Here is a 14,547-nt window from a genome sequence, read left to right as displayed (position 1 = left end):
TGTTAAACCGGTGAATTTAAATTGAAATCCATTAACTGCATCATTGTCACAGACCTCTGCAGGGCAGCATTTTGGCAGGAGTGGGATGAGGTGGGGGAGGTGGAGAAGGGAGCTGGGGGATGTCAGCTGGTTTTGATGTGAAGCAGTGAAAACAAGCATAAGAGCATCTTGAAGACTTCTTGTGCTTCCATCACAGTGAATCAGAGGAGGACTAGAAAAATACTAATGAAAATGAAAAGCTCCTAATTTAACATTTGACAATCTCGTTTTTCTTTACAGAGGAACTGGCCCGGACTGAGAAGTAAGAATTTATTTTTATGACTTATTATTATTTTTAAAGTGATATTTGAAAAGTCACAATTAGACAAACAAAAGGGGTTATAATTTCATTGTGCACAAGTTTGAAGAGAATATTGGTTATGTAATGCAGGCAGAATAATTTTTTAGTGATAAAGATTTGGTATGATCGACATTTGGTTTAGCTATTTTAAAAACATGTTATTCTTTTAACACAGTGTTGCCATCATTATTGCCTATGAGAGCCAATTAACCTCATATTTGTCAATGTTGTACCACTGTGAGATGACGGTAGATTGTTTTAAGATTTAGCTGAATTTCTATTGCGAGGTTTGGTCTCTATAAATAATAAGTGAAGATGTATTTGATGTTTATTAATTAATTATCATTAATTAAATGTCAGGTCATGTAGGAACGTGACAGTCAGGGGAATTCAGGAGAAAGAAGCACAATGTCTGACAGCAATGACGGTAAGTTGCTTTGCTTTGTTCTTTTATTAACGTATCAAACAAATCTATATACAGTATACTAACTTGCTTTACATGTATACTTTCTGTGCATGAATGTACACTAACTTTTGTCCAACTCTACATGTTTAGTGTGGGAGTCACCCGGCTGTGGGACAAGAGATGAGGACAATAAAGACACAAGTGGATTCTCTGAACATGAACTCCTTGACATCATGTATAATGCATGTAACACCTCCAGCACAGGTAAACAGGCTTATGTTGAGTTCAACAAAACAGACTGAAGTTATCATATGAACCCTGAATCATGGTTCCTGTGTCTCTGTCGTCTTGCAGGAGAGGTGTTGGCCTCCACCATCATTCAGTACCTGCAGACCATGACAGCTCAGAGTTCGGAGCAGGACCGGCTGGCTTCCCTCCGACGGCTGCTTGACCCTGATTGTCAGGACCCACATGTGAGCAGAGAGAATTTCCACTCCACCATGAGGGGGTGGATCGCACAGTGCAGCCAGGACAGGTGAGACAAACCTGGATGTCATGTAGGGTTAGGGTTAAGCATCATGGACCTTGATTTAGTTACCACCTTTATATTAAGTCACCACCTTTACATGGCTGAAAGGTAGTCATCTAAATGTATTCCACTATCCTCAATTATCTCCAAATCTAGAGGCATCTGCAGTGTCACATTTTTATAACAATCACATAAAATTGTATTATGTTGTAAAATGCAGTCAGCCAGTGCACCAATTAAAGCACCAGTGTGTAGGACATAGTGGCATTTAGCGGTGAAGTTTCAGATTGCAGCTAACTGAAACTACGGTGGCCACGGATCTAAAAAAACTCAAAAGGCCCTATCTACAGCCAGAGTTTGGTTTGTCCATTCTGGGCTACTGTAGAAACATGGCAGCCTCCATGAAAAGAGATAAATACTGCTCTTTCGAAGGTAATAAAAACACAACAATACTTATTTTCAGGTGTTTATACACTAATGAAAACATACCTATGAACATTATATTCCATTTCTGCTAATAGATCCTCCTAAATGTTACACACTGGACGTTTAAATGTACTTCAAGGAGTTTTTAAATAGTTATTTTTTATTTTAATAATACTGACCTAAATGATCAAATAATACCATCCTAATACTGGGTTGGATTTGGTCAGATTCCTCTTGAAATCAGACGATGTGGTGATTGAAACACTACCGCTTTTTTTCCACAGGGGCCGCCAGAATCAACACAAAATGAAAGTTCCTTGTATAGCTGCTTTAAGTCAAATTAATGGAGGACTTTTACTTCTAATAGAGTGTTTTTAGACTGCGTAATTGGTACCTTTACTTAAGTAAAATATCTTAATACTTCTTTTACTACTGCTCTTCATGCAGCAGAAAGGAAAGAAGGCAAGATGACCTGCGACAAACTTCTGTGTATTTAGAGCAGATAATGCACAATATGGATTTTTGTTCAGCCAATACGATAATCAATAATTACCTGCTTCTCATGGCAGACACCAATAAGATAACTGATCATTTTACATTTTTGTATTTCAAAAGTAAGTTAATAACCTGTAGTTTTTACACACCTGCTAGTAAGAAAGGCTAAAATGTAGTGAGCAAAGATGGATGATTTAATATTTAATAGTTCTGATCTAATCAAATCTGACATTACTATTGTCAACACAAGAAAAACAATCAAAAGTTAAGACTATTAAAATGTTCATTTATTTAGTAGTGATTTTTTTCTAGTAAAGTATATCAAAAACTTCACAAACATACTTTGCCTTTCATTGGCTGTAATTTAATTTAGCGAGATCATTTATAATAATATAAAATTCTCATTATCGGCCGATCATTTATCTGCCTCTGTAATTATCATGAATCCCTAATTTAGAGTTAATTAAATTCCTTAATTTTATTTTAAGTTGATTTTAATTTTTCAAACACAGCAGGACATGTCCAGTTAAATTAATTTGTTTCCAACTAGTGTATTGTTGATTAAATTGATTAAAATGAGCTGTGGGAACTAATGACTCTTCCTCTGTTTCAGTACTGATGTGGATAGCAGTCATGTATCTTGGCCAGACTCCTCTAAAGTGCCTGCAAACGGTAGGCTTTCACTGTTTTGTTCAGACTTCTGAGAAATGTCTTATTTACTTAATTCACTGAACCGGATTTCCTCTCAGGGCTGGATTTCTCATCTTCCCAAAGCAAAGCTGCGTCCTCAGAAAGCCACCAGTGTTCCTGGTCAGTTGTTTCACTCCTTTAATCACTGCACTGAGTTTACCTTCCATCATCAGTGTGTTGTCATACTTCACCACTAACTGTTTGTTTGGCTTCAGTGATGGAAAAGACCTGTTAGGCACAGTGGCCGAACTGAAGCACGCTCATCGCAAGCTGAGTGAGCAGAACAGCAGCCTGCTGAGGACGGTGGCTCAGTGTGAAGACATAAACCTGCAGCTCACTCTGGAGATCACTGAGTTGCGAGCAAAGCTGGCCAGGTGAAGGGTTACTGTTTCTCTAATTTAACTCCAGTATGTTGGATTACACTGTCAGTCCACATGAAAGCACATCATTATCTCGTTTTATTTTATGATCAAAAAGGAGCCGAAAGAGCAAAAATCTACATCATAGATCCTGAATACTCATTGGTCAGACTCAGAAGTACAGTTTAATTCGAACCTGAAGCACAGTTTCAATGCAACCTGACTCAGATGACTTACAAGTGACATGTCTTTACTTCACACACATTTTTTGGCTAGTTAAGGAGGCAGTTATCTGAGTTAGAAGCTTGGATGAAAAAAGTGAAAAGGCAGGTTCAAACCTAGCCAATACTAAAAGATTGACTGTGTAAAGCAGGAGTAGACTAAGAAATACGTGTTCATTTTACCTGACAAAAGACTGGCTATCACACCTTTTATGCCTGAATTTAAAGACTTCACGTTGCCTAATGAAGGTGTCACTTCTCCCAATTTCTGTAATAAGAAGCTCTCATGTTTTTTGGGTGTGTGCAGTGCTCAGCGGTCAGCAGTGAGAACCAGATCCTTGACAGAAGAACTGGAGGAGACCCGTCGGGCATTTAAAGAAGCCCAAGAGAGAGCCAGCCGCAGCCAGACCAGCTGCACCAAACTGGTACATCGTGAACTCAACTGTCTCCCATTGATGCTACTTTCTATGTTCAGTTCATTTTTGTAATGCAACTACATATTTACGTTTAAATCTTTTTACATTTTCAGACCAATGAGGTTGAATGCCTGAAGGTTCACATGAGGAGGCTTGAAGACAAGGTAATGTAGATCTGAAATGTCAGTCCAAATGTGAACACTAAAGTTTATGTTCTTTTTTTTTTCATATAATAAAATTGTGTCCACACAGAATGAAAAACTCAGCTTTGAAAGGACTTGTTCTGAAGACAGCATCAACAAACTGAGGAAGATCAACGCTGAGTTGAGGGTAGGAACAGATCAGTAAAACATGCTTGTTTTTGTCCCTGCATTATGAGTTTGAATTTTAGTTAAACATCTAAAATTTTTACAGGCCGAACTTGAGGAAACCCTGGTTATGTTGACGCTGAGAGACAGAGAAATCACAAAGGTTGGTCTATCTGGGTATTTTCATCAGAAAAAATCTATTCACATTTTTATTTTGTTTCTCAACTTTATTTTCAAATGTTCCCACACAGAAAGACATTCTTATGGATAAGCTGAAGAGCTCTCATGTGGAGAATCACAACATGATCGAGGTATGTTTGACGCTTTGTCACAAAGCAGAGACGGCACTTTGAATTTGAATCTTTGGTAAAATGGAATGATATAGAGTAAAGAAGTAAAGAAAATATAGTGTATAATTACAGTGCATCATTTTAAATCATGAATTTCAAATGCAATGTGATAAGGCTAATTTAAAGTGATGACTGAAGTATTACAACAATCAGCCTCATAATCTCTTTTTTAAAATATGTTACATCTTGCATGTGTTTAGACTTTATTAAATGGTTTTGAATGTACATTTTAGCCGTAACTTAACGCTGTTCTGGTGTTGCAGGGTCTGCAGTCAGAACTGATGAGGTTACAGGAACATTCACGCCAAGTTCTTTTGAGGTAATCTTAATAAATGGCACAGATGAAACATTGCACTGGCTGGCTGCACTTTTTCTCAAAAGGCTTCTCCTTCTACTACTACAATCTACTGTGGGTTGAATTGAACCTCATTTATACGTCTATTTGGATAAAAACATATTTAAATCTACATTAATGTCCGAATTACTAATAACAAAGATAAATGTACTGTATTCCCCTGAATCCAGCAGTTTAGCATTGCAATGCAGGGACTCCCAAGAGATAGATACAAGAAGAATAATCAAAATGAAAGCAGAAGAAGCAGGGACTTTTGTCTCCAGAATGGGTTAAACTCCGTAAACACTGGAGCCTATATTTCCCATAATGCATATTTAATAAGACTAATAATTACCACACAGTTCAAATTTTCTAATGAAGGTTTTCTGTTTGAAAGTACTGCCCTGATGATAATAATCGGGGTAGGGGTGTCCCTTTAACAGAGGGATGTGTCAGCTATCATAGTTATCTAAGAAACTTAAAGGTCCAGTGTGTAAGGGTGAGGCGAGTTTGTTGCAGTCTGCAACTACACTGCAGGATGCCACTACATCCTACACACTGGTCCTTTAAATATTTTAAAGAAACCTTTTTGACTATTTCCAAGAAAGAAAATTGATTGGACGTTAGTGATTAGGATAAGATTATGATTTATAAAATATATTTTTGTGTATGAAATGCCATCTCATCTGCTGGTTTCTGACAGGTATGACAGAAACTGTATCAGCCCTCAGAGTCTCTACAGTCGAGATCCTCCAAACCACCGCTCTCTGCAGAGTGAGATGCAAGATATGCAGCCGGTAGGAAATGCTCGTTGTCCACAGGTCATTTTTTCACTGTGCTGAGTTTCATGTTGTCTTCTTTGTCTGCAGCAGCATCACAGAGCTCTAGACGACATCAGCCTCCCATCCCTGCACACGCACAGTGATGATATTCAGAGCATCATCCACAGGATCAAATCTGCAGAAATAGCTCATTTTCTGCACAATAAGTATCCTGAGAGGGTGAGGAGTGAGAAGACAGAGAACAATAATTGTAATACGCAGTAACACGTACTTATAAAAATCTGTCTTATCTCTCGTGTCTTCTTTCAGACACAGGACTCTGCTCCTGTAGAAACACAGGAGAGGCCTTTTCCTCACCGCCAGCAGCAACAGGCAAGCATCAAGCAGCAGCTTGTCAATGTGTATGTGAGTTTTTTACCTCCCTTTCTCCTGTTATGGTAATAGACTAGATTTGGTTGATGTTAGTCTCTGTTCTGACAAGCTTCCTCCAGCTAATAAAAGGGGTGTCTGGTTGTGACAGCGTATTTATGGGCATCTCCATTACGCAACCCATAGGAGTTACTATCGTGTCTGTGTTAGACCCTATCAGGGATAAGTGCAATTTTAGTACCCCTTGGTAACTACAGACATAACAGTGTGTAAAAGAGATGTTTATAAAGCTGTGGTGGTGGTTTCAGGCTGCAAGAGCTGGAGCTACACAAGTGTGTGTGGGAGGAGAAAGGGGAGAAGGTGGAGGAGCGGTGGAGAGCAAAAGGGGAGCAAAAGGAGCAAAAGCAAAGCCAGACTCAGAACCAGGAGTCCAAGAAGGTGGCTGTGGTGAACTGGTGGAAAGCCCGCAGCGTAGAGGGGGCTAAGGCTAGGACAAAAGAAACCAAATCAGTCCAGGAGCTCTCTGAGACACAAGCAAAGCTCCAGCAAGCAGAGAAGACGATCACTGATATGAGGGAGCAGGTCTGCCACCTGCAAGCCTCTCTAAGATCTGCACAGGAGTGTGTTGCCGAGCAAAAGAACAGCAGTGGAGTTCTTCATATTGACAAGGGGACCAGCACTGAGAGAGGGGAACAAGACAGAGCTGTGGAGAAGGTTGTGAAGGATCAGAGAGATGCAGCGGTGTCCACCGAGATTACAGGTGGAGCAGCCCCAGAACAGGAGCAAACCCAGCTTCAGGTGACTGCAGACGGCCTTCTGGCGACCCTCAGAAGGATGGAGGTGATGGTCAGCAGCGCCCTGGTGACCGCCGAGCAGGTGAGAGAGAGCGAGGAGAGGGTGAGCCAGGTGAGAGTGAGGATGGAGAGCATCACCCAGAGGGTGGAGGAAGCTCTGGACAGAGCAGCTCACACTGACAAACAGCTCAATGTTCTGGAGGCCAGAATCACAGAACAAGCTCCAACTCAGGTCTGTGTTAAAAATAAGTGTTTGCTTTACAGTAGAGTAAGAAAATTGTAATTTTTTAAAATGATCTTGATTGCTAGAAGGTCACAATGGTTAGTTCTGTAGTATGTTCATGGATGTTCATTTTGGTAAAATATGCATAAAATACAGTGGAAAACAAAGCAAAGTATAAAAACATACAATTTAATTTTTTATATTGTTATGGGTGTCTAGAATCACACACACAATTTGAAAACATAAGCACCAGAGAACTAAGGTAATGTAATCCAGACGTCATCTCAAACTGCTGCATTTTTATAATCAGGGATTTATTTTGTCATGAAGAGCACATAAATCCAATCTGCCAGAATAAATCATGCTGGTATTAAAGGTTCTGAGTTGAGGTTATGACATAACTTGCACTCTTGAGACACAGCTTGTCTCTGTGCTCCAACACTTGATAAAAAGAGTGTGTGTATACACTTTACATTTAACAAATCCTTTTGACATCATGCAATGATTAATCTTGCCTTTGTGAAAGATACAAAAAATTGCATAAAAGTCTTAATAAGCCACATTACCTTTAAACTTGCAGAGGTACAAACTTAAACTGCACCATGGAACGAATTCTTTCATTTGTTTCATTTTTATAATTTTAATGGCCTTAGGATGTAAAACTTTGTATTTAAAAAGAAAATAGCAAAGATTAGTTAAAAAAATCCCCTAAATGGACTATAAACTGTAAATAAGTCATAGAACCTTAAAATTGTAGTTGTAGTAGAAGTAGTTGCACTAGTATTAAGGAAATAATAGTGATTTCATATTTTTTTCATAATAAAATGTCTACACATGAAGTTGATTTGTTATCTCTCTTAACATCTCATATGTAAGTCTCCAGGACCCAGTCTGCCATCTGATCCTGGAACAGACGCAGCAGGCTTTACGGCTGAGTCCGATGTGGAGCCTGAAGACAGAGACAGAACGGAGAGTCCTCCTCCATCTCCTGTAATCCCAGAAGTCTGTGAGCCTCCACAGCTACCCATGAATGGTATGATGGCTGCGTTACAGAAATATAGCCTCAGTGTTATCGTGGTTATGGGGTACACTGTGAGACACAGATGAATTAAAGCAACTTCCTTCTCTAATGGTAATCCCTGAGGATGTCTGAAAATAGGCACAGCAGATATTTACATTGCACAAAACAGCTGGTGCAGTGAGGAGGAAGAGAGCATAAGCTCTGAGGGAGTGTATGTTATCTATCAAAGGGGGCCATGAAGAAAATTAAGGAGACCAGAAAGATTTTTTTAAGTAAACATGGCAAGGGTCAAGTATTTTTAGCTACATCACATTTTAATTGATTATTGAATAATTTATTTTTTTGAGTTGGTAGGGCTAAATCAATGTTTTTGTGAGTCATTGTTTTCGCTTCTCACTGCCTGTGGTTCAGCCCATTTTACAGTTACGTCTGAACGGTTCTTAAGTGCTTTGAGGAAGTTTATATAAAGACGCTGAGAAATCTGAGATCTGTAGTTCACAAAGTACACACTGCAGGCTTTTAGGTGCATTACAGTAGGGATTCAATAAAAGCTAAACAATTGAAATGTGAATAAAAGATAATACTTTCTTAAAAGGAATTGGAAAAACTTGTTGCACATTTAGTTTGACTGCGTAACATGTTGAGCCCTGTGACCTTATGAGGTGCAGATTTTGTTATATTCAGACAGAGCCAGGCTAGCTGTTTCCCCCTGTTTCCAGTGTTTAGGCTAAGCTAAGTGCAGACATGAGAGTGGTGCCAGTCTTATAGAAATAAGTGTATTCAAGATCAAATGGGATTTTTCTTTGAAACAACATTGACTTTAACTTACTACAAAAGAAGTGTCATCACATATTTTCCAATACTAATCATTTTACATTTTCAGTCAAAGAAAAGGTAAATTTTCTTCCAACCCTAGTCAGGAAAGGTCATGGCAGATATTTCCAAATTCTCCTTCCATAAGAAAGTGTCCCTTGATGGCTCAGAGGGCCAAGTCCTATTTGTTTGAGATGTAGCCTAGAGCAGAGTTTGGAGCATGTTGAGGTTGCTGAGAACCAGTGGGTGGCCTCAAGGGGGAAAATTATATTTCAAATGAACAGACAGCAGTTGTCGCCATGTCACTTGTTGGTTTATTTTATAGCCTTCAGTCTAAAGTTTACATTGTCTGGTGCAGCATGGGCTTTTGTTTATCAAATGAAGCTGCATCCACGTCACAAAAACCTGCAGCACCATGAACAATAAACATTTTATGTAGGCATTGCTGTCATAAATGCAGTTCCAGTCTGATGGTACTGTACGTCAAGATGTGTATGGTGTATAACACAATCCAGTCTTTGTTCATTTGAGAAAGGTTTCATCTTATTTGGAGCTGTCCCCATGTGGCAAGCTATAAACTTACTTTAAGCAAATGTAGTTTACAGTTCCTTATGTATCATCTTAGTTTAGTATGTTAGAATGAAGAAACATTCGCTAATTAGCACATTCTTCAATAAAATCACAAATGTCAACCTCATGGTGGCGCTAGAGAAAAAGTCAGGGGATGTCTGTACAAAATTAGAGTACAGTATTAGAGTACATCCCTTATCCTTTATTATTATTATCCCTTATGCATTACTAACAATAATAAATTAGTGTAATAATAATTGAGGATTAGTGCTGCAGTTCCCGTGCTAGTGCTTTTTGTATTTTCGATACCATCTAGGGTACAATGGAGTCCTCTGCCTCCATTAAGGCCTTTAAAAATATTTTATATTCCTACCTTATCTACCATACACTAATAAAACATTACTATGAGATATTAAATCAACTTTAAGCATATCATAGTGACATTACAAAGAAGTAAAACCTGTTTTTAGGTTTTTTGTTGCTGTTTAAAACAGTCAGGTTGTCTGACAAATAAAGAAAGTGAATGTAAATAATTTAGAATAGTGGTTCTCTAGTGCTCTCTCTGTGTGTGGAGGCTGTAAACAGAGCGCTCTTGAATGGGGAATCTACAAATGACAGAAAGGTGGAAATACCGCTGTAGCTGGAATGTGAATTAATTTGTGAGGTCAGGTTGAACACTTCCAGGGGAAAAAGTCTGTGATCTGGAGAGAAAAACAAAAGTGTCTGACAGTGTCTGAAGTGAAAATGAGGTTAAATTAGGACAAACGTGTAGAACTTGCTGCCAACACATTCCAAGTATCTACTGTACTTCTTTTTTTCCCCCCAATGATTTATGTAATTGATTTAAAATCTGGCTGTGAAATGCTGCATTACTCAACTAAGCAACATAAAAGCAGTTAAGTGTTGTTTTTATTAACTGTATATCCTAAAAATAAAAATACTGGTTCATTTGCAGTTCTTCCCTCTTTAATTACCTTTAAAGTGCCATATTGTTGTTCAGCTCTAATGGTGCTCAGCATAAAAGCCTGTGAGCCACTGGTGTTTAGCTCTTTGCCTGGTATCACAATATTACCAACCTTATCCTGAGAGCACCTAAAGCAGACGACACAATAGCCTTTACTTGGGGCCATCAGCTTTCAACCAGCGGATCAAGCAACTCATGTACTTGAAATGGTTGCCAGGTTATTGTTGCCCCTAGTTATAGAGGTGGAGGAGGGGGGTTGAGGTACTTCCTGAAACAAGAGTTACACTAGTTCTACCAATTAGATGAAAATCCTGCTGCCAGCAACAGCCTTACAGGAGAGAAAGCTCATTTTATGTCTCCCATTTGTTCCACTTTCTGTTTCTCACAAACACACACTCTCTCTCTCTCTCTCTGACTTTTCTTTTTTTAACCGCCTCATGACATTTGCATCGCACTTGCTTTCCTGTTAAATGCAAATCAACTGTTTTTGCTGTCTGTGCTCTGGCTCCTACAGGTGGCAAAGGACGAGGCAGCTGCAGCAAGGTAAGACTCCCTCCTGCTCTTCTACAGTAAAATATAATATTTCTGTATTAGTTATGAGTTTTTTTAACTGGCTTGTTGGAAATGTTAGTGTTACATATATATAAGATAGTGTTTACCCCTTTATTTCAAGATAAAGTGCAATTGGACATAGTGGTACAGGCAGAGGTGAAAAACAAATATCATGCATTTATTCACACTGTGAGGTATTTGTATTTTATTGGGTGTTTTCATTTTATATTACTTTATAGTTCTACACCACCACAATTCAAAGGGGAATATTGTACTTTTTCAAATGTGTTACATTTATCTAGTTAGTAGTTGCTTTTCAGGGTAACTCTTGGTTAAAAACATTTAATAAATGGTTTATACACACTATAATGGAGTTATAAGCATATGTTTGTTAACGTATAGTATTTATATACGATTGTAACGTTTCCTATGAAAACATTTCACATTATTTCAACTATTTACTATTTACTACTCTGCTTACAACTTCATCATGGTGTGTGTAAAATACATACATACAATACATAAATTAAACCATTGGTACCCAACTTTTTTTGGCTTGTCTTTCCCCATACACATTCAAACGATAAATACTTGGCGCCAGTTAAGTTGTCAGCAGCTGCAAAAAAAAAAAAAAAGATTTCCCCAGTTTGTGGCTCAAGGGTTGAAACATTTAACGAAGCAGAACTTTGTTTTTTCCTCATTCCTCTCCCGTTAATCATCTCACAACTTCTTAGATTTATTTTGTGACCTTTTGAAGAGACTGGACCCCCACATTGGGAACTACTGGACTAAACTACTTTAACTGTAAAGTAGTTAAAACTACCTACATCTCAACCAGCTACAACAGTAAAATGCTACTTACAAGTACATGTAGATGCATTATGTCGTCATAAGGGCATTTTTTTGCTGAATGATTTATTTTACTTTAACAACACTTTCAGAACTTTAATCATAATGCTAGTATTTTTACATTGTTGTACAGGTAGTTGTACTTTAGTAAGTAAGAATCTGCATACATCTTCCACCACTAGCTTGGGGTAAAACAACACAATCTCAGTGCCTATGATAAGTTAAAAGAAGATCTTCACTCAAGTCAAATTAAATAAGAACATCTGACTTGTGTACACAAATTGTTCCTTTGCACTGTAGCACTCAAGATGATCAGCTCAAGTTAATTCAAATTGTGATGCTGTAATTCGCTGTGAACGTCAGCTGTGTTCCTCCAAACAATGTGACTGCTGTGCTCCTTTTTTCTCCACAAAATAAAGCATGATCGCAGCACTTGAAACCCACATCTCTTACCACTAAAAAGCAGCACAAATGGTGTGAGGTTTGACAATGCAGTTTACCAAACAATAATGAACTTCAAGAGCTTCGGAAGTAGATGCGTGGATTCCTCTCGGGCTGCAGGGTAAACACAGATCGGATGGACACAATCTATCTATCAATCTCTCACAAACATGCCCTTCGCATACAACAACACGCAGAAAATTGTCCTCTACTGCTCCCACACTATGATTAGAGAAACCAAACAAACCCTGCAGAAAAGATAACATACTTTTCTAACTTTCTTCAGGTTTTAGTTGAGGGGATGATCAGTGGAGCAGCAGCACACACACAAAGACACACACTCCACAGCAGCCCAAAGAGGCATACAGAGCCCTTCTCCTTAAATGGTCAAAGCTCCCAGGAGTGAAAGAGAGGCTGCTGCTGAAAAAAGACAGGGAACAGAGGGGACGGGAGAAGGAAGGAGAAGCCCTGAGGATAGAGGAGTTTTCTGAGGAAAAGGCTGAGAGTGACAGTTGGACTGTGGGAAGTCAGTCTGAGTTGGAGAGATCAGCAGGAGTGTGTGTGTGTTTCTCTACAGCGCTAGTGGTGGACTCAGGTAATGTGTGTGCTCTCTGCGGACAGGTTCAGATGATCGGCTGCGTGGGGACTTGTGGGGTCTTAGTGGGTGATGGTTTTAGGTGGACACATGCAGCTTCAAGAAGTTCAGCTCTATCTGTTAGCGTCTCTGCAGCTGTGTCACATTTGTGCAAGAGGGTGTGCTTTTTGGACTTTTTGACAGTTGTCAGCCCGTCTTGTAACTGCCGGGGTGAGTTTACATAATCTGTGTTTGTGTTTGTCTGGAAGGGAAACTCTGTGTTACCTTTCCACCCTTTTGGTGTGTGATCTTGCATTTTTAAAGTCATGGATTTACTACCTCACTTGACTGTGCATCTCTCTGCTCATTTCTTTTTCTTTCTCACACTTCCTCTTCCATGTTATCTCAGATTCTGGGTCTGTAGCGACCACTTCCTCTGCTGGCCCTGTACTCTGTGCTTCACACAACCAAATTTTAAACAAATCTGGCAAGAGGGAGCGGGCTTATGTAACAGAGGAGAGGAGGAGGAGGAGGGTGCCGGTCCCCTCTTCTCCCTCTGAGGAAAGAAACAGCTATAGGCCTGGTAGCAGTGAGAAGCTAATTCTGATGGTTCTAATGGACAAATACAGTTTCCTTTAGTAGATGAGTTGAAAAAGATTTCTGTGTCCTTCAGGGTTTGTAGTGCAGGGACTGCAACACACACACACAGGAAATAATCTGAGTGATTCAATTACTCTGCAATATTTATCTCAGTCTCATGGTTTCCCGGGGAAACAGTCTGTACTGTTGTGCCTCCTACAGGGCAGGTTGGCATCTTTGTTTGAGTCATTTTTTAAGAGGCAATAGTTTCTTCTGCCTCGGTCAGCAGTGTGCTGTGTACCTGGTTCAGATGGTTCTCAGACGTTAGATTCAAAGACACAAACTATTTGATTTAACTGTGATTTCTTTGTCTAATCATTCATCTCCTTTTTTGGTATAGTTTGAGAAAACAACAGCTGTTTTAGCTGTGGAAAAAGTAAAAGACAACTGGTGAAAGAATTCTAAAAATCGGTTGCATAAAAAGTAATTAAGATTTGTATGTTTAGTCAGTTATGAAAAATGCAGGTGGTTGTTACCAAAGCCTTCCTCCAGGGGCAATTGGATAATCACATTAGACATATTCGGTGACTCATCCTCACATTTATATTAGTAGTAGAACTTCAAAGCTGATCTCTTCTGCTCGGATTTAATCAATAATAACAAAAGAAGGAGACTAAGAAGACAGTAGCAAAAAAAAAACACATATTCTTGCTCTCCAACTATTTGGTAACTCACCTCAACAGCAGTGTAGTAAACCTGCTTTTGAAAGTGTTAAAACATCTGTATGAACTGCTACTGCAGTGAGAGAAAGAGCAGTGAGTTTAATCCTGTATGACAGTATTCTTGTAGTCAGGAAATATCCTCGCAGCTCGCTGGGAGTCAGTTAAACAACCCATTTCCTCCCCAGTGACTCACAGCCTTTCTGTCCCTATATGTTCCCAAGAACTTGTCATGTGTGTGATGACACTAAACAGCGGGCTGCATATTCTGGCCCTGAATTCACAGAGGATTTGTCCTGCGTTAAGTGCGTGCCATACCTCTGAAATAACCAATAATTCATCATGCCTTTCAGTCGCCTACACACCTTATTCATCAGCTGGTGAATGACTACAAGCACTAGCAGTAAGGACACACCTGTGCTG

The 14,547-nt window shown here is 39.2% G+C and overlaps 2 protein-coding genes and 1 long non-coding RNA gene across 4 annotated transcripts in view; all 3 read left to right on the top strand.

Moving 5' to 3' along the window:
• The first annotated feature begins 155 nt into the window (after positions 1-155).
• LOC127352087 (uncharacterized) lies at positions 156-986 on the top strand. The gene is made up of 3 exons (XR_007881035.1): positions 156-301; positions 701-767; positions 897-986. It is a non-coding gene; the product is annotated as an uncharacterized LOC127352087 (long non-coding RNA).
• Positions 987-1,057: 71 nt separating this feature from the next.
• On the top strand, positions 1,058-6,510 carry LOC127351438 (inositol 1,4,5-triphosphate receptor associated 2-like). The gene is made up of 14 exons (XM_051378975.1): positions 1,058-1,281; positions 2,810-2,868; positions 2,946-3,006; positions 3,102-3,260; positions 3,774-3,891; positions 3,996-4,046; positions 4,135-4,212; positions 4,297-4,353; positions 4,442-4,501; positions 4,804-4,859; positions 5,578-5,671; positions 5,744-5,875; positions 5,966-6,061; positions 6,334-6,510. Exons 1-14 carry the CDS (start codon positions 1,058-1,060, stop codon positions 6,508-6,510), a joined length of 1,422 nt encoding a protein of 473 aa, XP_051234935.1.
• Positions 6,507-14,547, top strand: part of mrvi1 (murine retrovirus integration site 1 homolog) — a 26,346-nt gene continuing 18,305 nt past the window's right edge. For both annotated transcript variants that reach the window (XM_051380378.1, XM_051380377.1), the window contains exons 1-3: positions 6,507-7,051; positions 7,919-8,075; positions 10,925-10,953. In XM_051380378.1, the coding sequence (XP_051236338.1) occupies positions 6,596-7,051; positions 7,919-8,075; positions 10,925-10,953 (642 nt within the window). In that variant the 5' untranslated portion in view covers positions 6,507-6,595. The remainder of the gene's footprint in view (positions 7,052-7,918; positions 8,076-10,924; positions 10,954-14,547) is intronic.

This window comes from Dicentrarchus labrax, unplaced genomic scaffold, assembly GCF_905237075.1.
Source record: "Dicentrarchus labrax unplaced genomic scaffold, dlabrax2021, whole genome shotgun sequence".
Lineage (NCBI taxonomy): Eukaryota > Metazoa > Chordata > Actinopteri > Moronidae > Dicentrarchus > Dicentrarchus labrax.
The sequence above is the reverse complement of the archived record's forward strand: the minus strand, read 5'-3'. Positions and strand labels throughout refer to the sequence as shown.

Coding starts and splice junctions, on each gene's coding strand:
- LOC127351438 (XM_051378975.1), top strand. CDS start 1,058: ATGAACCCTGAATCATGGTTCCTGTGTCTCTGTCGTCTTGCAGGAGAG. Junction 3,261..3,773: donor TTGCGAGCAAAGCTGGCCAG/GTGAAGGGTTAC, acceptor GGGTGTGTGCAG/TGCTCAGCGGTCAGCAGTGA. Junction 4,860..5,577: donor TCACGCCAAGTTCTTTTGAG/GTAATCTTAATA, acceptor GGTTTCTGACAG/GTATGACAGAAACTGTATCA.